Raw genomic sequence first — 27,376 nt, 5'->3', positions numbered from 1 at the left:
CATATATAATATCTAATGAGCAAAGAAAAATTGGGAAATGAAGATAGCCAACAGTCCTACCATCCAGAAATAGTGACGTCCAGGCATTTTCCTGATGTGTGTTCGGCAGTGGGTGATAGGCATCTGCACACCTGCTGAGCCCGTGCCGCGTGTGGAATGGTTCCAGAATATTCCAATATGCGCTGATAGAAAGGCTGCCCTCTCACTTGCTCAGCCAAAGCCCTGTTGCTGGGCATGCGAGTCGTCGCTGTTTTTCATTGCTGGAAACAGTGCTCCGTTGAACAGCCCTCATCATCTCTGTGGGATTGATCCATCCATTCCACCACCGCTTGCAGCCCGCCCTGCACCGGGCTGTGTGTGGGACCGCGGCTGCTGCTGGGTGGGGAGGCGGCTGTGGCCCTCGCCCTCCCAAGGACCCCGTTCTGGGAGGACAGACCCCGCATGGAGCCCAGAGAGCAGCAGTAACCCAGGCTTGGAGGGTCAGGGGGAGGCTTGTTGGAGGGAGGGACGTCTGGGTGACCTAAAGGATGAAGGAGGGGGAGAGGGTCATAGGCAGAGGGGCAGCTGTGCAAAGGCCCAAAGCTGAGAGAGTGCAGGTATTTAGGGGAACCAGAATTACCCAGAAACTGGTGGTTTTGCCGTGGTTCCCACTAGTGGAGGTAGCATTCCCTGCCACCCCCACCCCTCTTTCTGCACTTTGGTGGTGGTTTTTCAAAATAGTGGTCCATCTGTTCCTCTGTGGGCTTGGGGTCTTCTGATGCGGGGACACGGAAGCAGGGTGATGACCTGCTCCAGGTGAGAGTCTGGCAAACCCAGGCCTCCTGCCTCTCGCATGGTGCTCCCGCTGCCCCCACACCAGCCTGGAGGGGTCTCGCGTTCAGGGCCTGCTCAGCTCCAATTTCCCAAGCCCTTTGCAGGTGTTGTATCACTTGACAGAATCTGCTGGAAGAGGAAATGAGTTTGGTGATGGTTAGGTTTGCATGGTGGGGTGGTGACCTGTTCTGCTGCTGATATGTGGCCGTGGGCTGGCTTGGCCAGCCCCAGCCCCAGACCTGTGTACACAGGAAGTGCCCTGCTGGGATCCGAGAGCCCTTAGCTAATGCTGCCCCCAGGGACTGGGAAGGGGCTGTCCCCAGGCCTGAGCTGGCTTTTCCGCAAAACCCTGTTCTCCTCCTGTGCTTAAGAAGCCCGGGAGACTGGATTGAGGCGCTGTAGTATAACCTCACAGTCAGGGACAGATACTTGCATGCTCGCTGCTGTGCTCAGTGCTGGGATGTATTGTGAATGAGACCGACAGGGCCCCTGCCCTTTGGGGGAAATGGACACTAAACAGTCAATTGTTAAAAAAGCAAAGCCGTGCCGATGACCAACAGGGGGTCTGGCCTGCATGGGGGGAGTAACTTTCGGTACCCCAGATGGACAGGTGGGCCTGGGATGAGCTTGATCAAGCCTGCTCAGTGGGCTCCTGTGGCCCTGTGCTGGGGAGGGGATGCTGTTAAATGTCACAGTTGGAGGTGTCAGGGCCTTGAGGGTCCAGTGCAGGAGCCAGGAAGGGTGAGGGACTTGCCCACGGTCACCTAGTGGCAGTCAGGCGCCTGGACTCGAGGCCCAGCGCTCTTCGCCCTGCGTCACCACTGGTAACTGTGTGCCTGGAAGCCGCGGCACTGTCCGGGGGGCCAGTGAGCCTGTCCCCCTTCACTCTGAGGGAGCCCTGGGGAAGCGGACACGGAACTCGGGCCTGTTGGCTGAGAGCAGAATTTCTCAGGAAGCACAGGTGGGGGGCACGCAGGCATCTGCAGCAGGGAAGGTGCCGCCGGCAGGGCCTCCGAGGGGATTTGTTCTTGTCCCTCCCCTTCTGGAGCCTGAGGAGACTTGCAGCTGGTGACCCATGGGTGGGGCAGGGCCTGTGTCCTCTGCCGGCTCAAAGGTGCAGGCCACAGGCGTCTTGTTTGAATAAACATTCCATCTTCCACGTACATAGAGCCTCTGCATGACCAGGGTCCCTGGCATTCCAGCCTGGGACTGGGTTTCCTTCTGGCTCAGCAGCAAAAAGCAGTGAGTGAATCTTCCTATAGGCTCCTCTTCCCCCCGCCCTTCCCTCCTGGTCTCCCTTTGTCTTGCCCCCTCCCTGCCCCACCCCAGTGGCTCACGGGACCCAGGAAGCCAGCACAGCAGGCAGCGGCGTGTGTGCCTGGGAGATGGATGGGCAGGGGGAGTCGCGTCCCACATCTGCTGGGGTAGAAATCTGACTTGGACTTAGTGAGAAGGACGTTGGCAGCAGAGGGCACTTGGCTAATGAAAAGTGTGGGATTTGTGTCTGTGTTGAGCCCTTTTAGGGTTGGGCCATGGTACCTGCCAATTATTAGTGATTGGTTCTTATTAGAACAGCTGGCATTTATTGGGCTCTTGCCAGCAGTCAGAGTGCCAAACACTTCTCGTGTGTTGTCTTATTTAGTCCTCACAACAAACTTTGAGGTGTGTACTTATTTTTCTCCCCATTTCATGGATAAGGAAACAGGGGCTTGGAAAGTCATGGTCGGTAGAAGAGGCAGGTCTGGTCCCAAAGTGTGTGTTTTTACTGCTCATCTGCCTTCTGGGACAGAATCTTCTCCGCAGCTTCCTTGTGGTCATCCAGCCTCCGCTTGCATACCTCCAGTGACAGGGAGCTCTCTACCTTATAGGGTCACCTTTCCTACACTGGGCATCTGAGACAGAAAGCCTTGGGATTTCTGTCTTTGATGGGTCACAAGAACAGGCTCCAGTTTGGCAAGAGCATGGCCATGGCTGGGTTTTCCCAGCATCTAGTTTTCTAGGGAATCATCCAACCCTTTTGTTTGGGAAGAAGAGCTGAGTCTTCCCCCCTGTCCTTTAGCAGCCCCTCCTGAGACTCAGCCCTTCACACACCACTCATCATGTACGGAGCAAGCCTGAGCAAACTTGATGTGGAAACCCAGAGGTATTTTCTTTAGCATCGATCTGGATGTCTCAGTCAATGCAATAAGACAAGAAAAAAAAAAAGGGTATTACAAATACTAGATACTAGGAGAGGAAGACAGACACGGTTCTGTCCTTGTGGAGTTCAAAGTACTTTCCCGTCTAGCCTTGTCCACCCTGTGAGGCTACCTGTGGGAAGGGGCGGCCCAGAGAGACCAGGAACTCGCCCCCCTGCCATGCTATGGAGCGGAGGGGCTGTGTGCGGTTTGCTGGCGTTCGCTTTCAGAATCTTCATTGATGTTTCTCTCTCCACTTCCCCTTTCTGATTGGTTAACCTCCGAGGGATGAGGTCCCAGAAAGATTGAGCCGCAAGTGTGTCACTTTCCGATCCACTGAGTGGCCCACTGAGGGGCACGTAGCTGCTCTTCCAGCTCCCCATTGCCGGTCCCAATTTTGTGGCATGAAGCGCATCACAGAAAACTGCCATTAACACAGGTGGACACATTGTGGGAGATGCAGGAGTTGGAAGACCCCACTGCCTGCCTGACCGCTCACACTCAGGCAGGGGGAACTCCTTTCTGTTAGCCATCATCGTTGATAATACAAACCCCCATTTGCTCAGCTCTGTGGATTCCCTCATTTCATCGACTCCTTATGTCATCCTGACTGGGTGGGTACTGCTGTTACTCCCATTTTATAGCCGAGGAAACTGAGGTGCAGAGAGAACTGGGTCACATGCCCAAGTCCTGTTGCCAATGAGTGGTGGGGCTGGTAATTGAACCGAGAACCGATTCCACACCCTTGACGTTACACCGTTCTGTGAAAGCTCTCTTCTTGACACAGAAGATACTCCTACATATTTGTTAATGGGTTAATACTTTCCTGTGTGTCTGAGTCTGCATTCCTGGGTCTGCCCAGCCCTCCTCCTTGGCCTAGCTGGCACTTCTTTATGTTTCAGGTGCCACCTCCTGCTGCAGTCTTCCCTGGCCCCTGGGGCTGGTTAGCTGCCCCACTCTGGGTTCCCATGACTCCCCAAGCTGCTCCGTCAGAGATTCACGGGGCCTCATTGTAGGTTTTGCTGACAATCTGTCTTTCTCGTTAGACAGCAGGGAGTGAGTTTGTCCAGCTCCCTCCTGAGTGCCCATTGCCCCGTGGCTGATGAACCAGGGCAACACAAAACCGTTCTTGGCTGGCACGGTGGCACTCCTGTGACTCTAACCTGGCCTTTTGGTTGGCCCTAATCTCCCAGCTGCCATTCTGGCTGGCCCTAGGCTGGCCAATGGAGGACCTGGATTTGGGGCTGGGTCGTGTCCCCAGCTCCTGTTGGGGAGAGGTGGGGTGGTGATGCAGGCTACTGGGCTGGTCAGGAGGAAGGGCTTGGGCAGCAGGTTCTGCCTGGGCATTTCAAGGTCCAGCTCCAGCCTGGTGTTGAGGGGAAAGCTAGTGGTGAGGTCTCAAGCAGGACAGAGGTCTGGGTCCGTGGTGGGCACCTGCCAATGTGAATGTGCCATGGCGTGGAGCCCTGGGTCCCAGACCAGCCTCTGTGCTCTGCACTTTGGGCTGAGAGCAGGCACATGCTGAGGAACCCTTGGGGTCTATGTGTGCTGGGTTGCTCCCCTGTGGCCCAGGGCAGTTTCGACAGGTGGCCAGGCCCTCTGTTAACCAGGACTCAGGCCCCTGTGAGCATGGCGAGGATGAAAAGGAGGGAATGGAGCTGAGAAATCGTGGGGATGGGTGACTAGGGGTGAGAGGGATGGAGGTTAGTGTTTACAGAATCGCTGCTGCAGAAGAGCTGCCTCTGTGCCCATCCTGATGACAGCAGTTGTATGAGGAGCTGATTATCCCCAGCGCTCAGAGAATGCGGAGGCTCAGGCGAGGCTGCCGGGCCGCCTTGCCAGGACTGGTTCTGTGTCGTGGGGCTCCCACCCAGGGCTCTCCGCTGGGGGCCGGGGCACGGGGGATGTTGAGCAGGGGCTGTGCACAGCGCAAGCGGCTGCTCCTCCTGGGGCGTCTGTCAGCTCTGGGGGTCCTCCGGGCTGCCTTTGACCTTCCCTTTGATGCTTTCTTCACGGCCCCCTCGGCCTGGGGTGTGGCCTTGGCTATGGCTGGGCACGGCGCAGGACACCAGCCTCGGGAGCCCAGCCTGGGATGCGCTCCCCAGAGAAAGGGTGCCCTCTGTGCCAGGCCCCCGTGTTGGACCCAGGGTAGGTGTGGGTAGGCCCATCCTGCCCTGGCTGGAGGCCGCTGTGGGGGGCTTTGGCACCCCTTCTCCACCTCCCCAGCTTGGGGCTGTGTTTCCAGAGGGCAGGGGTGCCTGGGTTCTGGGCTCGCAGAACAAGCAGCCAACTGTGGGCTGTGGGCACAGGGCTGCTGCTGGGCAGGGGGGCGGGGGATGAGAGGGCTTTTGTTTCCCTGTTTGTGTCAAGGTGGGCGACTTCCTCGCACTAAGGCGGCTTCAAGGTGTAAGGGGGAGGGCAGTCCCCGGCCGGTGCGTCTTCAGGGGGCTCAGAGCCCGCTCTTCCCCGCCAGGCCCAGGGCGCTGATCCTTGCTTAAATACCTGCTGACTGAGATGAGCCCCAACGGCGGCTCTGGGAGAGATCCCGCCTGGCTCCCTCCAGCCTGGCTGCCTTCCCCACAGCTGCCCCCGGACGGGGAGGCCCAGCCAGCCTCTGCTCTCCTCGGCCTTCATCCCAGGCCCGAGGTGGCCTCCGGGTGGCTGTTTTGGCATCCAAAAGCCTGGGTTGTTCACTCCGTCCTTGTTCGTTGAGCGCCCACCGGGGCTGGCGTGAGCCGGGTGCCGGTGGGGGGACTGGCGGGAACAAGGTCTGTGCCCGTGAGGAGCCCACGACACAGTCATGGAGGTTGAGTGCCATGGAGAAGTGGGGAGCTGGGAGGAGGCGGAGATGGCCAGGCAGAGGGGGTGGGCTCCGGGAGGTCCTTCCCGGCCGGAGCCCCCCAAGGCCAGAGCCAGCTTTCCCCTCCAGGTGCTGAGCTCCCGTTGACTTCCTTCTCTCCCTGCTGCTGTGACTGGGAGCCGGGCTGCTGGCAGGGCCGTGCGGCTCCTGGTGTGTCTTCTCCATTCCCGCAGCCCCAGTTCCCCATCTATCAATGGAGAACTTGCACTTGGCCTCAGAGGGCCCTTCTCCGGTCCAGTGGCCTTCATCAGCATGTGTCACCGGCCCACTGAGGGAACGCTCCAGGGCAGGCGGAAGGTGCGGTAGCCGCTGGGTACCTCTACGGCACTCACTGGGCACTTTGCTCGTGACACAGGCCTGAGGACCCCTAGGCAGGTAGTGGGGGGCTGGGAGGAGCCATCCCCTCATGCCCATTTTACAGATGAGGACACTGAAGAGAGGCCCTTGTGAGCTCAGGCTTTGCTTCTTGCTTCAAGCGGGGCCCTGGAACACACCTGCCTCCTTGAGAAACCTGCTCCGCTCCTGTGCTGGGACAGGAGTGGATGAGAAGCCACTTTCCGCCCGGGCAGCTGCCAGCCAAGTGGGGATGGCCCTGCAGAGCCTACAAAAACTGCTGACCTCTTTCCATTCCGACACAGTTCTAGGTGTTGGGGTAAAGCAGTGAGCAGAGGCCAGCTTGGCTTCACGCCCCCGTTTTGCTGTTACCTGTGTGATACTGGACAAGTCACTTCACTTCTCTGAGCCTCAGATTCATCTATAAAATGGCCTTAATGATAAGTCTGGGTGAGGATTAAATGAAATAATGCTGGTGATAATTGTTAGCATATATTGGGAACTGCTTTGGTGCCTGGCCCTGGGCTAAGGGTAACGTGCATTAGCTCATGCCCCAGTTATTATTATAATGATATGCAAATGGGCAACTGCCAAACATTATGATGAGATGATGTTTGAGTAGGGCCTTGAAGTCTGGCTGAGATTTTGAGTTGTGGAAAAGTGGGGAAGGGAGTTCCAGCCAGAGGGTGCAGGCTAGGTGAAAGCACGGAGGCGGAGACCCGAGATACTGGGAGGGGGCACGGGGAGGGTGTCACGGGGGGCCGTGGGGAGGGAGGTGGGACTGGGAACCTGGCAGCTCCGGGTCTGATTCAGTGTACCTACCGTGTTTGTGGGCTGCAGTGTGCCAGGCCCCTTGGCGAATGGGGCGAGGGTGGCAGTGTGAGCCCAGGTCCCCTGGGGTCGTCGGGGGCCAGCGAGAGCCTCTAGAGAGTGCTTCTCATGGCTGCCTCCTGGATGTCCCTGGGTTCAGGCCCCACCTTGGATTGGGGCTCCTCCACTTGGCAGCTGGCTGACCTGGGACAAGTCCCTGGGCCTCACAGCCTGTGTCCTCAGTGGGGGTGATACCCATACCCTCCTCCTGGGGCTGTGGCCAGGGCTCAGCGTCAAAATGCGGTAAATCCCCCACGGAGCGCAGGCCCATGTGCTGAGTGCCTGTGCTACCAGCCAGCATTGTGCCTTACTGGCCATGCGGCTAAGTAGGCATCTTAACTGCCCAGTGCTTTCGTTTCCTGCTCCAAGGGGGTGATGATGGACCTCCCCTCCCGGGCCGTGGGGCGTGCCGCAGGAAGTGCCTTGCACAGGGCTGGCACATGGTCAGGTGGCTGTTGCTATCAGGCCTTGGCACGCTGCAGGCTGCTATATTCATGGGGAGAGGTTTGTCCTTAATAACTGGCCCCAGGGAAGGGGTAACCCAGGAGAGGGTCCCTGTGGGGCACCTGAGGCCAACAGGGAGGGGAACCTCGTGGGTGGAAGTCATCTTCCTGAGGAAGAAGGACGGCATTGTGCGCATTCTCTCACCCCTGGGACCCGGCCACGGCCCCTGGGTTGGGCATAAGCCCCCCTTTCTGCGGTGAGGGATCGCTGGGGTGTGTGTGGGGAGATTTATTGCTCACTGGGGGTACTCCCCACTGGGGGCGGCCCTGGCTCCTGCTCTTGGCCTCCTACTATGTGCCAGGCCCTGTTCCAGATGTGGTGGGTACTGCCGGGAGCAGGCCTCTACCCACTGTTTGATGAATGGGGACTGTAGGAGTAAGTGGGGGCCCCTGCCAGCCTGGGGGCATCCCGGGGAAGGGCGCCAGTGCTGGGGAGAGCTAAGAACCAGCTCAGTGGGGGGGGGGGGCAAGCAGCCTGTGCAGTCAGTCCCCGAGGCACGGAGGAGCACACAGGGGCCTGGGGCAAACCGGGAGCTCCACTGCTGTCCCAGAGGCAGCGGGAGCCACGGAAGTGTTTGAGCAGCGGAGGTTCAGGGAGGGAGTTGCAAGGAGAGGGTCCCTGTGGCTGCTGTGTGCGGGAAGGATCGGGGGCAGGAGTGGAGGGGTAGAGGTTTGGGGGCTGTGGCACGTGTAAGGTGGGGGTGGCCTGGCTGGGCACAGTGACTAGCAGCACCGTCTGCGCTGAGCTGTTCTGGACTCTCACCCGCCCTAGTCAGCTAGGAGGCTCACCTCACCTTAAGGCCTTCTGGGGAGTAGGGCATGGCCGGAGCAGGGATCCTCTTGGACCCAGGGGCGGGGCCCCAGGGACCTGCTGCCGCCATATAGGTGCTGTGAACATACCCCTTCCCCATGGGGTGACCCTGACTGAAGCAACCCCGTGCCCTTCCAGGGCAGGCCTGGTGGAGGGTGGTGTACTCAGCCGCCCTGGCTTTGACTCCGTGGGGCCCGGCTGTTGGGCTCTCTTAAGGGCGGCCGCCAGGCCCCCTCCCCTGCTGGCCAGTGGAACTTGTCGTTACTTGCCTCCTCCTGGCTTCCCCCTTGACTACAGGCCCTGTCAGCCTTCCTGCCAGCAGAGCCCCTGTCCCCAGAGGCTGGCAGTCTGGTAGGTGAGGGTGAGATTTGCCCAAACTTTGGTTTCCTGTTAGAGTCAAACTGTTCTGGGCTTAGGTCATTTACAAGCTCTGTGTCCCTAATGAAGTCACTTAACTTCTTTGAGTCTCATTGTCCTCCTCTGTAAAGAGGGGACAACCCGTGAAATAACGCATGTAGACATGTAGCCCCGTAAGGTGCAGAGCTGTGCAACAAACAGCTGTTGCTCCTATGTGTTAATAGCGACAGTAGGGGCAGTCAAAGAGAAAGGCCCTGAGGGCCAGGCGTGCCCGACTAAGGAGTGTCTTTGCCTTCTCATGGCGCTCCCAAAGGCCTGGGGGCCCGGCATGCCAATCCAGTTCTGTCAGGAACTGCTGTGTGACTGCAGGAGAGTGTCACCACCTCTCTGGACCTTACGCTTCCCCTGGTCTCTCCGGCGGATGATGGAGATGGTAGTGCTCTGACATCGTAGACGCGCTGAGACCCTGCCTCCACTCTGCCTCTGCTTTGCCCTCAGCTCTGGAGTCGGGGCTGCAGTTGGTGTCCCCGGCTGCCTCCCCTACTTCCCCACCCTGGCCTGTTCCCCAGTTCTCTGGGAACCAGGCAGGTGGGTTCTGGGTCCGCCCCACCCTACAGCGTGCTGCCTGCCTGGTTTCAGTTCGCAAATCTCAGCCCTGAAACCGGGTCAGCCCTCCTGGGTGAGGTGTGTCCCCGGAGCCCACTGGAGGGACTGGATGAACCAGGAACAGGCCTGGCACAATGCCCTCAGCCTGGGCCAGACCAGGGCTGGGACCAGCGAGGGGCCCCTGCGGTCAGCACTAGGCTGGTGCAGTCTCAGCTGGAGGTTGTCCTCCAGGTCCTGGCACCCCAAGCCACTGTGGAGAGGGGGTCCCCGGCCTGGGCTCAGATCCTGCCGCCGCTGCTCCCCAGCTAAGGCACTTGGCAGGGGATCTCAGGTCTCTGGGTCTCGGTCTCCTCGTCTGAAGCGTTCCACTAATCAGCACAACACCTACCCCAGGGCTGGGTTGAAGATTTGGGTACAAAGGCTTAGCCCAGGTGCGGCATGCGCTGGGCTTCGGGAAGGCTGTGAGGAGACAGCGGGACACCTAAGCTCGGCATTCGGGGCTCTGCAGTGTGCCCTCCTGGGTCCGTTCTCCGGGGACCCCTGCCCTCCTTCCTCACATCCTCAGCTCCGCTAGCCCCTTCTCCTCTCTGAGCCTCAGTTTCCCCATCTGCATAACAGTCCCAGTACTGCAGTGCCCAGAGTCTCCAGAGAACGTGAGGCCACCCTGGGGCCACCCCAGTTCTTGCCCAGCCCCCACTGTCCAAGGGCAGGAAGTAGCATGATCCTTAACGTTGTCAGTTGGAAAATCAAGAGATTAACGTTCTTCCGGTTGCCTTGGCTGCTGCTGGCGCTGGTTCTGGGAAGGGGCCAGGCCAGGGCTTCCTTGGCTTCTGTTTCAAGGGCCTCTCCCTGGGTTAGAGGAAACTTGTTCGAGAGGCACTCGCCAGGCGCTCCCATTAGCAACAGGCCTCCTCCTTGCCTGGGTGAAGTGCTTCGTGCTCGTTAGTTCATTGGTACTGATCTTATAACCAATCAGGCAGCTACTGTTGTGCCATTTTGCAGAGGGGGAAACAGAGGCTCAGAGAGGACAAATGCCTTGGCCAAGGCCACAAGGCCAGCAGGTGGCAGAGCTGGGACTTAGGCCCACAGTCTGTGTGCCCAGTGGGGATGGTGCTCTGTATGCAGGTAGGGGTGACGCTAAGTCCTGCCCCCGGCCTTCCCCCAGCTGGAGTCCCTCTGCCCACCCTGAGGGAACTGTGGTCGGCTCCTGCTCAGGGCTGGCTCACCGGCAGCTCATGCCCAGGCCGGCATCCTGGGCAGCTCCTGGGGCCAGGGCAATACTGATTAGATCGTTGTTGAGATACTAGATCAGCTGACCCACCCCCACCCACCCATTTTATAAGTAGGGCAATTGAGGCCCAGAAAAGATGAGCAAGTGTGGAACCAGGGGGTGTGAAGATTCCTTGCCAGCTTTGATTAGATGGGGGTTGGAGACCCCAGACTGTGTGACCTTGGGAAAGTCACTTTGCTTTTCTGAACTGCAGTTTCCTCTCCTGTAAAATGTAAAGGCTGCTTTGTCTGCCTTTTGGGACCAGGCAAAGACTGAGAAAGAAAGGGTGAGGCAAGGCTTTGGCAACTGGACTGGTGCAGCGTGAGAGGCTGATGGGTGAGGAGGCTGCACAAGTGGGGCTTTGTGCAGGCTTTGGTGTGAGGTGAGGTTTAGATCCGCCTCTTTCCCCTTCCAGGCTCTGTGTCTTTGAGGCGGACCTCAGGCCTCCCTGAGCCTCAGCCCCTTATCTGTAGAGTGAAGATAATACTATCCATTAGGATTCAATGAGCTGTCCAACATGCCTGAGTTCTCAGTGGAGAGGCGTAGCTGGTGAACTCCGGGAGTTCTGGGGGCAGAGTTAGGAGGACTGGCTGGTGAGGGGGCTGATCACCCCAAAGGGTGCAGCCCATGGAGACAGGGTTCCAGTCACCTGGGGAGCACAGGCACGCTAAGATACACAGAGATCCAGATGCAAGATCCCTTGCTCAGCTAGCTTGCTAATGCTGCACTTCAAAATAAACCCCATGAGAGAGTGTGTGTATGTTTCACCCTGGCCCCCACATCCTGGGCCAGATGGAGCCTGCTACCCTCTTTCTGCAGACGTGCTGTGGAGACGGAGGCCCTGGGGTGGGCAGTGGCTCCCTGAGGTCCCAGATCACAGCGTAGCTGGGCACAGATTAGGACTCTCCGCTCCATGCCCAGAACTGGGCTGCCCTCCTGGGCTGACAGGGAATCAGGGCCCCCGCAGGCGACCTCTCCTGTGATGACCCCAGGTAGGTGCCCAAGCGGTTTTTGTTGACTGATGAGTGAAATGACCTTTCGTGAGTCATTGATCTTTTATGCCTGTGAGGTGGAGGGTTTGTTTAGCTGTATTCACCTCTGGTGCTGTTTGATGAATCTGGGATGTGCATTGGACCTTGTGTCTGAATGGGGTGAGCTTACCTCCTAATTCTGTGGGGTGTGCTGGCAGAGACTCACAGGGGGCAGTGATGGGCTCTGGGCACTAGCAGAGGCTGGTGACTATGCCAAGGGGGCCCCTGCCAAGGTCAGGTGGGAACCTGGGGTCCTGGGTGTTCCTTGCACACCCCTGGCCCCCTGCCCACCCCTCACCTTCACTTGAGCATCCCTCCCTCCTGGTGGGCTCTCTCTCTGTCTGTCTGACCTTTGTTGAAGATCTACTCATCATTATCACTACTTTGTAATTCTCATCCTGGTTCTTTTTTTAAAAAGTCTTTATTGGATTTTTTTCAAACTGTAAAAGTTATACTTGCTAATAAAATAATTCAAATTTCTCTTGTTATAAACTGAGTACCATTATGATTAACAGTAACATTTATGGAGGTCCTGAGCTGAGCACGTGTAGAGCACTGAATGGAGCCTGTTACCCCCATTTACAGCGTGTGCCCGAGCCAGGCCACCAGGGGTGAGCAAAAGGGTGCCAGGCCCAACCTCCTGAGGTTTGTGGCCAATCTTCAGGTAGATCCGAGCATCCCTGGCCACCCTGGAGGGTCTGGGAGGGTGAGGCAGCTTGCAGGGGCTGACTCGGGCCCCTGCCCTGTGCCCCTCACCCGGAAGCTGGAAGCCCAGGGCTAGAGGGCCCCGGCCCAGCGGTCCCGCCCTGCCTTCCTATCCTGCGGCACCTGGGGCCGAGTCAGTGTAAGGAGGGAGGGAGGACGGATGGCACACTGGATCACTGGCTGGGGCCCCCCAGTTCCTGGATCCAGCACAGAGCCAGGATCAGGAAGGGATCACGGGCTGTGGGTTGAACCCCCAATGCCGCAGTCTGGCCCTGCGACCTCCCGTGAGCCCCTCACCTTCTCCGGCTCACACAACCCCCTGGGGTGGGGAGCCTGGTCTTGGAGGCCCCAAGTCCATGGCATGTGGTGCCTCCAGAAGCTACAGGAGCTGGTATAGGCAGGTGTGGGGGAATGAGGGGCCCCAGAGGCCCTGGGGACCACCCACAGACACGCAGGCAGGGACGCTGCAGTGGGGTGGAATTCAGTCATAAAACCCCTGTGGAAACTCCAGGGAGGGAGCGGCTGCAGGTGGCAAGGAGGGAAGGAGTGGGGTGCTGTGCAGCACCTCAGGGAGGGGCTGCCTGCCGAGCGCAGCCAGCAGCAGTATGGAAGCCGGGCCCTCCCCCGGGTCTTTCTCCAGGCCTGGCTTCTCCTCCAGCACCGCCTGGCCAGAGGGGCTCCTGGGGGGCCCTGCTCAGGGCTTCTCCCCTGCGAGCCCTTGGTCCCAGGCCTCCCAGGCCTTCTCCGCCCTGACACCGCGGCCTGGTGCGGCCCCCTGAGTTCTCTGCCTTCCTGGAGGCCCCGCCTCTGCCCCAAGCACGTGGCAGTTCCTCCGCAGCTGTCCTAGGACATCTCTCCAGAATGTGCTGGGGCCTCCCCTGCCCAGAAGCCCTGCTTGGCCCTGATCCGCACTGTCTTCTTCCCGGCTCTCCCTTTGCTCCCACACTCAGGCCCGGTGTCTCCAGTTTCTTGTTGCCAGGACCCTCCTCTTAGTCCTCACCCTTTCAAGGAATGACAGGGCCCCTACCCCTCGCCTGGTGGCTTCCTCAGCTCTGCACGGCCTGGCACAGAGTGGGCACTCAGTAACTGGCAAGTGGGCAGACCCCCTTGCCCAGCGCCTGGGTGTGTGAGGCCACGGCGCTGAGCCAGGGGGCCCAGCGGGGAACCGAAGGGTGCAGGCCGACCCTGCTGGGCGTCGCCGTCAATCCCTAGACAGGGAAGGGTGTCCCTCCCTGTCCCGATCCGTGTGGCTCCTGAGCTGTGAGAGCAGGTTGGGTAGTGAGGTAGCAGAGGGGTCCTCTGGAAACAGACCCAGCTTGATATAGCGCTGGAATGAGGGGTGCAGGGCACGCCTACAGCTGCAGTTGGATGGAATCGGGGCTGGAGCTGCTGCAGTGTTTAGGGGTGCAGGTGCCCGGGGCTGCCTGCTCTCTTCCTACCCCATTGAGTGAGGCACCTCCACATTGCTGCCCAAGCTGTCCCCTCTCTCCGTCCTCTGCTCGGTGACTGCGCCCTGGCCCCTCTCAGCCCGGGTGCTTCAGGCCTTTCAGCCTCATCTTTGCCTCTGGCTCTGTCTGGGTCACCTCCATCTGAGTCTCACTTCCTCAGCCTCCCCTGGCTTCCTCTCGAACCCCCAGCCCCACCTTACGTGGGGATGTGCTGGCGTCTGGCCTTCTGGCAGGCCTGCTCTTCCTGCCCTCCTCCGCAGTCCGGCCCTGGGGCCTTCCAAGCCCAGCGGCTCCCTGCCCGGCTGCCATGGCTGGCATGCTGTGGGGTAGGCAGACCCTGGTTTGGGTCCTGATGCAGGACAGCAGCCTCCTCCTGGGGCTGACGCCCCTAGTGTTGGGGCAGATTCCAGCCTTTCTGGAAATGCTCTGTCTGAGGCTGGGTGAACCAGAGCCATGGCTGAGGGACCCTCACCTCCAAAGCCCCGTGCCTGCCCATCCTGCATGCTGGGAGGGTGCCTGGTGGGCGTCTGGTTACTGGGGGCAGATTCAGGACAAAAGCCTGGGCGGAGGCTGGGTGGGCTTGAGGCCAAGAACCCGGCTCTCCGGTCCTGGACCCTCGAGCCTCCTCATCCCTAAACTGGGAAAACAGCACAGCTGCCCCCACCAAGGGTGTTCGTGAAGATTCTTAGGCATCATGCATGTAAAACTTGCCCACCCACTGGCTCAGGTTAATGCTATATTGATGATGACATGATTTATCAATATTTTTGTCCTCTGCGATCCTTTCTGTTTGGCCCTGATTCATTATCCCATTTCTCCCCGATCCTGCTTCATTTTTCAAAACACTTCCTGTGGTCTTTGAGAGAGTTCTGGTTGTTTATGGTTTTTAAAAAATAGGCATTCAAAGCAAAGTCCCCATTTGTTCTCCCCTTCCTCCCCCGCCCAGGTCCGAATCTGGAGGACAGACCTGACCTCACTTCAGGAAAGGGGGCCCAGTCTGTAGAGGGGTGCTTGGGCTGCGGTGCCGCTGGAGGGAGTGGGGCTGCTGAGACCCTGGGTGTGGGATGTGGCACATGCTTTCCTCCCACCACCCTGGCCACCACTTCCTGGCTGGCCCCCAGGACTGCATCCAAGCTCCACTGCTCTCAAGCTGTGTGACCTTGTGCCAGTGACTTAACCTCTCTGGGTCTCAGTTTCCTCTTCTGTAAAACCGGGATAATACCAGCCTTACCTCACAGTTATTGGGAGGATTGAATGAAATGCTATCCTAGCTGGGTGCTCCTAGTACCTGGAGACCAGGCATGGGAGGGACGCTGTCACATCAGCCCTTTCTCCTGTGAGGATAGACCAGGTCTTTGAAACTGTCGGAGGAGGCAGGATATCCGAGGGGCTTGAAATTGAGTCCAGTCTTCTCAGTGTGTAGGGGAAACTGAGGCCTGGAGAGGTGAGCTGCCCCGTGAGCCAGAACAACCCCCGGGCTGGGACTTGAGCTGCAGTGTTTCTGGACAGGAAGTCTCCCAAGGAGAGGGCCCTCTTGTCACCGTCACAACCCTCTCCTGAAAAATATCTCAGTTTTTTCATCTGTAAACAGAGATGCCCAAGCAGTGCAAATACTGAGCATCTGTCATGTGCTGGGCCTGCCCTGGAGGCCACAGAACTCACCCTCGCTGGTCAGAAACTGCTTCAGCAGAAGAGGAAAGCCAGTGGCCAGTGAGAGCAAGTTGTTAAGTGGGTAGATGAGTTAATTTTGGAATGTTCATTTTTTACTGTGAAAGGAATCACACTTGTAAAATAATTCAAATGCTATGAAAGTGAATAAGGCAAAGATGAAATTCACTCTGCCCTCTGTATTCCCACACCCAGAGGTCCCACCCTGAGCCGTCTGGAGCACTGCCTTCTGGACCTTTCCAAGCATAAGTAGTGTATCTGCACCCAGGAGTGATTGTAAATGCAGTGATATTCAACACGTCATTCTGCAGGTCTCTTCTTTATGTGACAGAGTGTGGACACCTTCCCTCTGTTGGTACATAGACCTGTGCATCTCACGGGCCCGCAGTGAACTGTTCTGTAGCAACGCATGCTCCTTGCACGCACTTGGCTCTTTTCTGGTGATTGCCTGGCACATCTGTGCCTGTCGTTCTTGTGTGAGTTGTTATATGGGGAGATTCCTAGAGGCGGGAGTGTGGCATCAGAGGGTCCTGCACGCTCCCTTAAAATTGTGGGTGTGGCTGCCAGTTACCCACCAAAAAGGCCTTTCCAATTTCCAACCCCTGGCCCTGGGTTAAGGTGCTGTTTCTCCACATTCTGCCCGGTCTGACGGGAAAACAATACTTTCTGTTGGCATTTACTGGGTGACTGGGAGGCATCTTTTCGTTCGCCTATTGGTCTCTTGTGTTTTCTCTTTGGTGATTGCTCTGTCTACGTTCGTTACCCATTTTCCTGTCCGGAGGTTCACCCATTGTGTGCAGGAAACGCGCAACTCTGGCCAGAAACGCAATGTGGATGGACCCGTGGTAGTTGTGCGAGCAGTTGTACAAGCAGGAATTTGGGGCTTTGCTGACCCCCTTCCCCAGGGAGGGGCTGCTGCACGCCAGTAACCACGATGAACTCATGGTCCTGTTTGTCCTTCCTTTTCAGAGAAAACTGGGAAGATCCTGACGGAGTTCCTCTGTTTTTATGAGGACCAGTATGGTGTCGCCCTCTTCAACAGCATGCGCCATGAGGTTGAGGGCACAGGGCTGCCACAGGCCCAGCTGCTTTGGCGTAAGGTGAGAGGTGCTGAGCCAGGTCAGGACAGACACGCCTGCCACGTGGCCACTTCAATCCTGGTTTACCACTGTCACCCTGATGGTCTGAAAGGACCCCACCCAGGCCCAGGCCCCTCCATTCACCATGGGTGATGCCCTCCAGCTCCACCCCTCCATCGGCAGGCCTGAGTTCAAGTCCAGCTCTTCCTTTACAGGCTCTGTGCCCATGAGCAAATTACCCCACCTCAGTTTACTCATCTGTAAAATGGATGAGAACCCCTCCTGCTTGAGTGGGTTGTGAGGATTCAAGGTTCGAGCCGGCTGGAGGCCTGGAGCAGGGGGTGCTCAGGATTCTGGCTGACACCGTCGCCATCCCCCGCCTTGTCGGGATCCCGTTATTAGTAGTAGGCTTATGTTCGCCCAGTAAATATTTGTTGGGTGAGGGACGAGAGACTGTTGACGAGACTAAGGGGATCCCGAGAGAAGACAGGCCCCCATTCGGGACACACACTGTGTCAGGGCAGGTGCTGGGCCGTGTGCCCTCCTGGCCCTCAGACACTCGAGGAGACAGACAGCAAACAGCCTTTCGCCACAGCTTTCTACTGCCCCCCGAGTCCCGGGAGCGTGCCCTAAGCCGACGGAAACCAGAGGCCCGAGGGCAGTGAGGGGCTCACCGCGGTGCCGGAGGAACTATCTGCTTGTTCTTTCTAGAAAAGTAGGGATTTGAGAGCTGGGTTGACAGTCGTCTGTGCCCTAAATATAGACCACGGAGCAGCTTCGTGACTTGGGCAAAGCCCACTGTGTGTGGGGGCCGTGGGGACTCGTGGTAGGGGGACCATATTCTTTTCCTGTAAATATTTTTATCCCTGGGTAGGAAGCAGGCTGCGGGTCCTATTGTTCGAGCACAATGGGCCCTCATTTTCCAAGAGGATTTTGGCATTTCCCCTTGAAGAGTGGCAGGGAGGTGCTGGGGAGGGGGGCCACGTGGGAGTCTGGGCACGGGGTGGGGGGCTCATGGGAGGCTGCTCCCTGCTGACTCCAGCTGCAGGGGCAGACACAGAGGCAGAGGATGGATAGGCACTAGTAAAATAACATTTCTCCCATGACTGCGTGACATACATGTTTCTTTTTGCAAAAGGCCCCACATGTATTGCAGAACAGAGAGAAGCTGCCTTGGACTCGGGGGGCTTCTTCCATTCAGGGGTGAGCCTGCACCCTTGACTCGTGTGCCTCCTCTCCTGAAGCTGCCCAATGCTGGTCTGTGCAGACAGTGCTCCCTCGGGGATGGCCACCCCCTCTTGCCCCCCAAATAAGCCAATGTGAGGAGCTGGGGGACTGACAGATCGGGTATCCGAATCGTGGTCCTGGCAGCTCCCAAATACTGTGGCCGAATGCCCTGCCTGCCAGATGCTGCCGGCCTGTGTAGTGCTTGCACGTGTCATCCTACGGAAACCTCGAGATACAGTTGACATCAGTCCTGTCACTGTCTCCATTTTACAGCTGAGGAAACTGAGCTTGGAGAGGTGATGTGGTGATGTGACTCAGGCCCGGAGTCCCACTGAGGAGTCAGAGATGGAGTCTAAGCCAGGGCTTTGCAGGAAGGCCTGGGCATTTCCACTGCCCAAACTAAACTGGTCACCAGGCTGCCAGGACGTTGGTCAAACACTGAACCCTCCAGACTGAGGTCCCCTCTACCCCCATCCTGACTCACGGAGGCCATGTCATCAGCTGTCAGAGCTGGGGAGGCTCTGTGCAACCACCTTGGTCAAATTTTTGTTGCCCTGAGGCCCAGAGCTGGAAACAGACTTGCCCAGGTGCTGGGCCTTCACTGTCCTGGCCTGGGGCGTATCCCCTCCGGCTGGTGTGACTACCCTGCACCCACACCAGGTGGCGGAGAAGCCTGCCGTGGGCTCCGGAGACCTGTCCCGAGGTAGCAGTGCCTGCCGAGGGATGGGGCAGTGGGAGACCTCGGTCCCAGCTGGGCCCCGATGGGGGTTCCTGGCTTGGGTTCCAGTCCTGGCATTACCACAGCTGGGCCTGGGCCCTGGGGGAGCCCCTTCACTGCCCTGAGCCTCACTTTCCTCTCCCGCCAAATGGGTGAGATGCAGCCCTGCCCCAGAGGCCTCCGTGAGGAGGACTTGGTGGGACCAGGATGGAGAATGTGCCCCAGAAGGACGGCCGCCCTCCAGGGCCTCACTCCCACCCGGCCCTCCTCAGGTGCCGCTGGACGAGCGCATCATCTTCTCGGGGAACCTCTTCCAGTACCAGGAGGACAACAAAAAGTGGAGGAACCGCTTCAGCCTCGTGCCCCACAACTATGGGCTGGTGCTCTACGAGAACAAAGTGGTGAGCCCACCCCATCCAGGGGCAGGTGGCCCGCACTGAGCCCCCAGCAAATCTGGTGGGCCCAGCCAGGCCAGCCTCTCCTTCTCCGCAGCTCCCCTCCCGGCTCTCCTGTCACGCCGGCCCCCCACCCCAAATCCGGGACTGCAGACCCCACCCTCTGCCTGCTGTGTGGCACTGCCCCCGACCCTCCCCGCCGGGCTGTCCCAGGAGCCAAAACAGAGCCCAAGCACCCTTCCCTCCTCCCCAGACCTGCTTGCTCTGCTGGGCTCCTCTCCAAATGGCGCTTCGTCCATCTAGGCCCCCAGCCCTCTGAGGGTCACCTTTCCCTCTGGCCCTGCCCCATAACCAGCTTGGTTTATCTCTGCTTTGGACCCTTGGGGAAAACCCACCTTGCTGAAGCACAGACGCAATTTCTTCTACTAAATATTCTCCAGAGCTGCCACAGGGACAGGCCTGAGGGCCCTTTGCTTCAAGGCAGATCGGTGTTAGAGTGACATCAACAGTCAGGGGCAATCTGATGCCCGAGGGCAGTGGTTCTTAAAATGATAGCATGCATCAGAATCACCTGGAGGGCCTGTAAGAAAACAGGTTGCTAAGCCCTCTGGAGTGGGGCCGAGAATTTGGATTTCTAGCCAGTTCTAGGGTAATGTTGAGGCAGCTGAAGGGCATGGACCACCCTGGGAACCACTGCCCTCGAGGTGCTGAGCCGCTCTCAAGAAACGTGTTGCGTGGCGACACCTAGTGGGCAGGTGCAGCATGGCAGCCCTGCTGTATGAACTGTTCAGAACTGCTTTCCCCCCGGCCTAAGAAAGGGGTGTCCGGACCTAATGCTCCTCCAAAGGGAACGTGCTTGGTGCTCAGAACCTAGGAAGCTGGTGGACCGCTCAGGGTAATAGTCAAAGACTCGGGCTTTGGAGGCTGACAGACCAGGTTCATATCCCAGGTCAGCTACTTACCAGCTGTGGGAACTGAAGGCTCATCACGGTACCCACCTACTCCTGGATTGTGGGGATGCTGTGGTATGTGATGAGCACTCAGTTAGTGGCCGCTGCTGATAACAGAGGCAGCAGGAGTGATGATGGTAATAGTGGCCCTCGGGGAGGCACCTGAGGCCGATCATTTCACGGGCATTTTCTCAGCCCTCCCCCAGCCCCGTGAGCTCCCAACTCTCACTTCCCTGGTTTTATAGAAGAGGAAGGTAAAGCATAGTAGGTGAAGGAACTTGATCTCAGCATTGCGCAGACAGCACCCGGGGTGCCAGGATTTGAGCCCCACACTGGATCCCAGTCACTGTACCGTGCTGTCTGGACGCTGATGGTCAGGCTCCTCTCCCCTCTCTCCTTCTCTCCTCCTGCCTGCCCTGGGCAAGCATGAGAGGGCCCTGAAGCCAGAGTTTAGGTGGGATTCGGGACGGGCTGCGCCCTTAACCCCCAGGGACCATCTCTCTTTTCCCCTCCCCAGGCCTATGAGCGGCAGGTCCCACCCCGAACTGTCATCAACAGTGCAGGCTACAAAATCCTCACCTCTGTGGATCGGTACCTGGAGCTCGTTGGCAACTCCTTACCAGGTAGAGAACCACCCACCCCAGGCCCAAATGCCCTGTGTGGGCCTGGGATTTGGCCAAGGGAGAGGGTGGCTCTGATTCCAGAGCTTCAGGCTCCATATTTGCCCAAAGAGCAGCTGGGCCAAGAGCCTGTGGCAGGTGCCTGCGCCTTCAAAGTGGAGGCTGGAGGGGGGTTTGCCTGAGGCCAACGCAGTGAATTGGGGCCGGGCCAGTGTGGGCTCCCACCTGAGTGCCTGCTTCCTGAGCCTCTGACCACGGCCATGCAATGGACACCTCGCTCTCTGCCCTTCTCGCCTTCCCGAGTCCTTGGGGGGCTCTGGAGAAGACGGCCACCAGGCCCCTGCTTTGGTAACTGCTGAGTCAATACTGCCAATAATAATGACAACCTTATTATTATCTAGAAGAATAATAGAGTTATTCTAGGCATCCTGTTTCTGCCCCACCCTGTCAGAGACTCCCAGGGGCCTTCAAGGAACACATCTGCCTCTCAGATGATCCCAGAGAAACTGCAGGCTTGGGGCAGATGCAGCGTCTGTTCCCTCATGGGACTGGGGAGTAAAGCATCCCGTGTGGTTGACGGCTTAGCCAGAGTCCCGCATTCCTCCGCTCCCGCCCTGACTCTGGCTTTGTTTTTGCTGTGTCTTCCCTGGCAACCCAGTACTGCAGACTGACGTCAGGTGTTGGGTAGACCCCACGAGGTGCTGTGTGCCCTGGCCCAGCGCAGGGGGGCAGGGCCAGCATGCAGAGAAGCACGGTCATGGTCACATTATTAACAACACTGGTGGCGTTGCAGCCCAGGACCTATTTTTCTGGATCTCGAATTCCACGTGGACAAAACAGAAAAAAATCCCCTTGTATTATTTTCTATCCCCCACTCCCATGCTTCCCTTCCCCCTTGGACACCTCAGTCACACTGTGGCTCCCACAGCTGAAGTTTGAAAGGAAAAGAAGGTAGTGCTCTGTGTTTGGACTCGAGGTCTCTGACCCTGTGTTATTTTTGTCTCATGCACAGAGTTTAGAACCTTCCCCAAGAGGGAGGTAGATGCGACTATGTTACCAACTCTAAGAAATGGGTCTAAACAGATGCCAGGGAATTCTGAGGTCCCTTAGGCCAAGCTGTGGAGGACACAGCAAGAAAGGAGGATGCTGCCTCCCCACTGACTCCCTGGTCACCCCAGGACAGGCCAACCCTCCCCGGGATCGAGCCTGCACTGCAGAGTGGGGCTGAGGGCTCAGTGCAGTACTGTCTTCACAGGGACCACCTCGAAGTCGGGCACCGCCCCCATCCTCAAGTGCCCCACGCAGTTCCCCATCATCCTCTGGCATCCTTCTGCACGGCACTACTACTTCTGCCTGATGACAGAAGCTGAGCAGGACAAGTGGCAGGCTGTCCTGCAGGACTGCATCCGGCACTGCAACAATGGTGAGCAGCCTGCGGGTCCAGGGGAAGGGCAACTACCTGGGTTATGTGCTGAATGGTGACACCTAGAGGCTGAGCGCGGTGTAGCAACCCTGCTCTTTGAGCTCTTCCGATTTTCCTTCTGAGGTTGTAGGAAACCATTGTCCTGTGGCGCCTTAACCTTCTTCTTGATGAAAATGGTTCTCTGTTGCTCTGAAAAAGTCCGGGCAGTTGTTCTCAGAGGGATGTGGTTGTTGAGCCCTCGGACCCTAGGTCATAGAATCACAGTCCTGATTCTGTTTCTGGTAACATGACCCTAGGAGACCAAGTCACCTCTTGGAGCCTCTGTGAAATGGGGATAGTAATCCCTCGTGTGCGTTAGGGGTTTGTGGGGCTCACAGGAGAGTCTACTCAATGCTTGGTGAAGGCCACCGATCTGCAGGGTAGTCTGGGAGTTAACTTCCTCCTTCAGGACCCCAGTGTTCTCACTGGTAAAGTTAGGTCTCTGTAGCTCACTCATTCATTCAACAAACATTCTTAGTGCCTGGGCACTGAGGAATCTGCAAGGAAGTAGACATGGCCCCTGCCCCTGGGCCGCAGGCAGTCTGGTGGGGGAGACAGATGTTACACAGATGAGGACAGCAGGGGATGAGTCACAGCTGTGCTGGGCGGCAGCCACCCGGGCGCTTTGAGGGGGTGTGTGTGGTGGGCAGGGGTGGTCAGGGCAGCTCCCTCAAGGGGCCCAGGTTCAGCTGAGACCTGAAGGGTGAGCAGTCCTGGAGCAGAGGGAGGAGTGTGTGCAGACACAGCAGCGAGCCTGGGGAGGCCTCACGCGGGAGCAGCTTAGAGGAGGAGCTGCCCCAGGCCTGATGGGGCTCGCGACCTGGGGGTGGCACTGGGTCAGGGCAGGAGGACCTAGTAGGACTATGATGAGTTTGATCAAAAAGGCTCCTGCTTATCTCTGAGGGGGGGGGGGCCACCGAGGGGCTTTCTGCCCTTGAAGAAATACCCCATCCTGGCCTAAATTTCCTTTCTGGTGATGTGGCCTTGGGGGCAGAGGGAGGCAGCGCCACCCGCCTCCCACCCGTGCGCCTCGGGCGTGACTCCCTGAGGTGGTGGGCAGACCGTGTGGGGCCCCTGCCTGGAGCCTGGGCCGCTCCGGGCTCACCCCACCTCTCGGCTCGCCTCCGCCGCCTCTGCCCCGTCTGGGATGTGCCAGCTGGGAGGAACCCGGTCTTCGCTCAGACCGACCCCTGCCACCCGGGCCAGGCCCCGCCACCCACAAAGGGCCGCCTGTTCCCAGATCCCTGGGGGCCGTGGGGCCAGGACTGGGTGGAGGCGACCTGGGCACTGGCAGCCTGGCCTGGGGCGCCCTCCCCTGCCTGGCCCAGCCCCACCCTCTCCGGGTTTCCGAGGCTAAATGGCTGACCTGGTGGGGTGACCCCAGGCCGGGGGGTGGGGTTGGGGGGGGACAGGACAGGGAGGGGGAGAGCCGCCATTCAGTTCCCCGTGCGCGGTGGCAGTGGTAATAAACTCAAGCTCTGTGGGGTTACTGGGGGGAGTAAATTGCTGGCAAAAACCTCTTGGCCCCATGCCTGGCACATAGCGTGTGCGCGGCTGGGACGCTGACGGGAGCCCCCGGGTGTGGGCGCTGTGGACAGGAGGGGAGGCCAGGGAGGGCTGCTGGGAGGGGGCGGGGAAAGACGGGGTGTCCTGTGGAAGGAAGGTTTTCCGAGCTGACGAGGCTGGTTTTCGATGAGTCTTTCCTCGTCCCTGAGGACTGTGGGAAAGTTCTCTGCTCCCTCCAGCCCAGCGGCTGGGCCTGGAATTTGTGGAGCCTGGACTTGCTCACTTCAGGGGCAGCCAGGAAGTGGGGGGTGGCTGGGGAAGAAGGCCAGGCCGGGTGGACGCCAGCTCTTCCCAGGGCCCCTCTCACATCCTGCATTCCTGGAGCAGCTGGGGGTGGCAGGGGGCAGGCCGGGGCACTGGGCTGAGCCCTCGGGTGGGCCTGGGCGCAGAGGTCAAGGCCTCTTCCTGTCTGGCTGCCATCCCCCTCTGCCTGCTGCCCAGGACTGAGGAATGCAGCTTCCTTTCTTAGCCCAACCCAAGGACCCCACAGGCAGGAAGTCGCCAGGTCCGGCTGCAGTCGGCTCCCCCTGGGTCTGCAGTTCCCTAGCTGTTGTCCTCAAGTCAGTAACTGCCTCTCTGAGCCCGTTTCCTCATCAGGGAAAGTGGGGCTGAGAAGAGCTATACCTTTCAAGACTGTTTTGAGGGGGTCTCAGCCCAGGGCCAGTGTCTCGGTCTGTTCGGTCTGCCTTAATGAAGAACCAGAGACCGGGAGCCTTAAACAACAGAAAGTTATTTCTTACAGTTCTGGAGGTTTAAAGTCCAAGACCCAGGTGTCAGCAGGTCTGTTTTCCCCGAGGTCTCTCTCTCTAACTTGCAGATGGTTGCCTTCTACCCCTCTGCACACATTTTCTGTGTCCCAATTTCCCCTTCTTGTAAGGACAGGGGTCATATTGGATCAGGGCCCAGCCTAATCCCCTAATTTTAACTTGATTATCTCTTTAAGTCTTTGTCTCCAAATATGGTCACATTCTGAGATACTGGGGGTTAGGACTTGGACACCCACATTGGTGGGGGCACATAATCCAGCCCCTAACATCTGCTCAGGACAAACACTCAGGATGGGTGATCCTCACTTTTGTAAAACTCAGTAGCTCGGCGTCGGCATGCGAACAGAGATGTGCCAAGGGTCTGAGGCTGCACATCTGGCTGGCCAGAGCCAGGGCTGGGAAGTGGACAGCTCTCCCCTGCTGCCCCAGTCCCCTGCCTCACCTTCCTGCCACCCGGAAGGCAGCCCCTGCCCCGCACACCTGGCTTGCTGTCTGCAGAGTGTAACTGCCCTGATGTGAGAGAGGTTGCATGTAATGCCCAGCCTGGATTTTCCAGCCAAAACCTGGTGTCTGGGAGGCCATGTCCCTTCTGAGAGTCTAAGGGGGTTCCTGCCACAGCCCAGGTGGGCTTCCCCCTGGGGCTGTGCATGGTGCCAGCTATAATACCTTTGCTGTGCTCCAGTCACCCCTACCTGATCTCAGGTCCCTGAAAAGCAGGAGTGAGAACCTCTCATGCCCTCATGCCAGTCCAGGGAGCTGCGGCGACAGGGATGGGGGCTTGGCCTCAATTTCCCCATCACGGAGCTCCCTTCCAGCTCTTGATAGGCAGTGATTCCCCAGTCAGCCGGATGTGGGAGGGCCTCCCCACACCAGAGAGGGGCTTTTCCTCTGTGGGGTGATTCAGCCCTTAGTCATCACAGTGGGAGCTGGGGTTTTGGAGGCGCAGGCTGCTGTTTCCCCTTCCCCCGGCTCTGGGGACACAGTGGTCAGAGGCACGCAGCCAGCGTTGCCGCCTGCTGCTGCCTGGCTTCGAGGTGTTTAACCATGTTCCTCCCCAAGTGGGATTTTGCAACTTCCTGCAGCTTGCCTCCTCAGCACCCTTGTGGAGGGCCGCGCCTCGTTCACCAACCTGCCTCGCCAGTGTGGGGGAGGTGGGCAGGCTCCTCGGGGCCACCACCAGCACCACCCATAACAAAAGTACAGACATGGTGTTTTCTAGTCCCACCTGGACACACAGTGGTGAGCAAGGCAGACCCAGGACCTGCCCGCCGGGCAGCAAGAGCAGTTTGTCGCTGCAGTTACCGGTAAAGATGCAGGGCCGCGCCGTTCACGCTGGTCCCACCCTGCGGGCCCTGTGTGCTTAGCATTCAATGACCTGGAATTAGGCTTGGCAAACCATGGCCCACGGGCCAGAATTCGGCCCATTGCCTACTCTTATAAATCAATTTTTACTGGCGTGTTGGTTCCCGATTGTCTGTGGCTACCTTCCCGCTGCACCTGCAGAATCGAGAGCCGTCACAGAGATCGTCTGGCCTGTGAAGCTGAAAGTACTCGCTGTCTGGCCTTTGCAGGGCCAGTTTGCAGGCCCCTACAGAGACGGGGAGGGAGGGGGCAGGGCTGGAGGGAGGCTCTCCACCATGCTGGGCCGCCTCGCCTGGCATGGGGGGGTGGCCTGTAGTCCTGGCTGTGCCAGTTCATGCTCTGGGACCTTCAGCCAGTGGGCTGACCTCAGAGCCTGTCTGCTCATCTGCAGAGTAGAGCTGGTGGCCGGGAGGGCTTGAGGAGGAGGACTGCCTCGCTGCTTGGGTGGTGGGTCGTCACTGTTCCGTCACTGCAGCTATGACAGCCACAGCCGCTGTGAGGGAAGGGCCCTGGGAGGGCGCAGGTGGGGTGCGCGCGTGGGCAGTCAGTCTTTTGGTCTTGGTGGAGGTCACCAGGCCATCTCACTGACCTCCTCCCTCCTTCCCTCTCCTGAGCAGGGATCCCTGAGGACTCCAAAGTAGAGGGTCCCGCATTCACAGATGCCATCCGCATGTACCGCCAGTCGAAGGAGTTGTACGGCACCTGGGAGATGCTTTGTGGGAATGAGGTGCAGGTGAGGCCAGGAGGCCTGGCAGGGAGACTGAGGAACTCGCCCAGGAGCCAGAGGGTGGGGCTGGGCACAGAGACTGGGCCCCAGGGTGCTCCGGGGTCAGATGACAAGCTCAGCCTGGGCAGGTAGAAGCTGAGGTGGGTCACGCAGGTGGAGATCCTTGTTACTTTATTTGTTTACTGAGCGCCAGCCGTCAATCAGGTGCCAGGGTGCTGCTGTGAGCAGGAAGGATGCAGCCCTGGCCCTCTGGGGCTCTCGTCTAGCAGGAGAATCAGGCCTTTGACGAACACACACTTCATGTGCAAGCAAGGGGGTGGGGGCTGTGGTATTCCTGATAGGGAGCCTGCCTGTGCAGAGGTGCTGAGGAGGGACTCCTGAGCCTCGGGATCCTGCAGGGCGCTCAGGCAGATGAGCCGGGACCTGCGGGAATCACGCCCAGGAGGGATGGCAGTGGAGACAGGGGGCCGAGGCCAAGCCCCGAGGACGTGGGGGCTTGCCAGGGTGTGGAGAGGAACATGCCACCTGAACTTGTTCCGACCCCTGCCCCGGCTTATGCCTCCTGGTCCTAGATCCTGAGCAACCTGGTGATGGAGGAGCTGGGCCCTGAGCTGAAGGCGGAGCTCGGCCCCCGGCTGAAGGGGAAGCCGCAGGAACGGCAGCGGCAGTGGCTGCAGGTGGGCAGGCCGGGCTGGGGAGCGGGGGCGAGGCCCGCAGCTGCCTGGCCCCGCCAGCCTGGCACTGACGTCGCACCTTTGCCTCCAGATCTCGGATGCCGTGTACCGCATGGTGTACGAGCAGGCCAGGGCGCGCTTTGAGGCGGTGCTGTCCAAGCTGCAGCTGGCCCGGCCGGCCATGGAGGCAGTCATCCGCACCGACATGGACCAGATCATCACCTCGAAGGAGCACCTAGCCAGCAAGATCCGAGGTAGGCGGGCCTCGTGCTCTGCTGGTCGGTGCTGGGACCATGTACCCTCCAGGGGCTGGGGGATGCACATCTATTTCATGGATCCATGTATGTTTCACAGAAAAGACTCGATTATTGTTTTCA

General features: G+C 58.9%; 1 protein-coding gene across 4 annotated transcripts in view; it reads left to right on the top strand.

Annotated features, from left to right (window-relative positions):
- NIBAN2 (niban apoptosis regulator 2) overlaps positions 1-27,376 on the top strand; it is a 45,754-nt gene that overhangs the window by 12,776 nt on the left and 5,602 nt on the right. For 3 of the 4 annotated variants that reach the window (XM_036913874.2, XM_057499053.1, XM_057499052.1), the window contains 7 exons: positions 16,422-16,552; positions 18,749-18,877; positions 20,339-20,444; positions 21,697-21,864; positions 26,216-26,331; positions 26,898-27,002; positions 27,091-27,253. In XM_036913874.2, coding sequence (XP_036769769.2) covers positions 16,422-16,552; positions 18,749-18,877; positions 20,339-20,444; positions 21,697-21,864; positions 26,216-26,331; positions 26,898-27,002; positions 27,091-27,253 — 918 coding nt within the window. Of the gene's footprint in view, positions 1-6,605; positions 6,634-16,421; positions 16,553-18,748; positions 18,878-20,338; positions 20,445-21,696; positions 21,865-26,215; positions 26,332-26,897; positions 27,003-27,090; positions 27,254-27,376 lie in introns of those variants that run through there. The other variant, XM_057499054.1, reaches the window with a different exon arrangement.

Source organism: Manis pentadactyla, chromosome 3 (genome assembly GCF_030020395.1).
Source record: "Manis pentadactyla isolate mManPen7 chromosome 3, mManPen7.hap1, whole genome shotgun sequence".
NCBI lineage: Eukaryota > Metazoa > Chordata > Mammalia > Pholidota > Manidae > Manis > Manis pentadactyla.
This window is presented reverse-complemented; position numbering and strand designations above follow the sequence as displayed.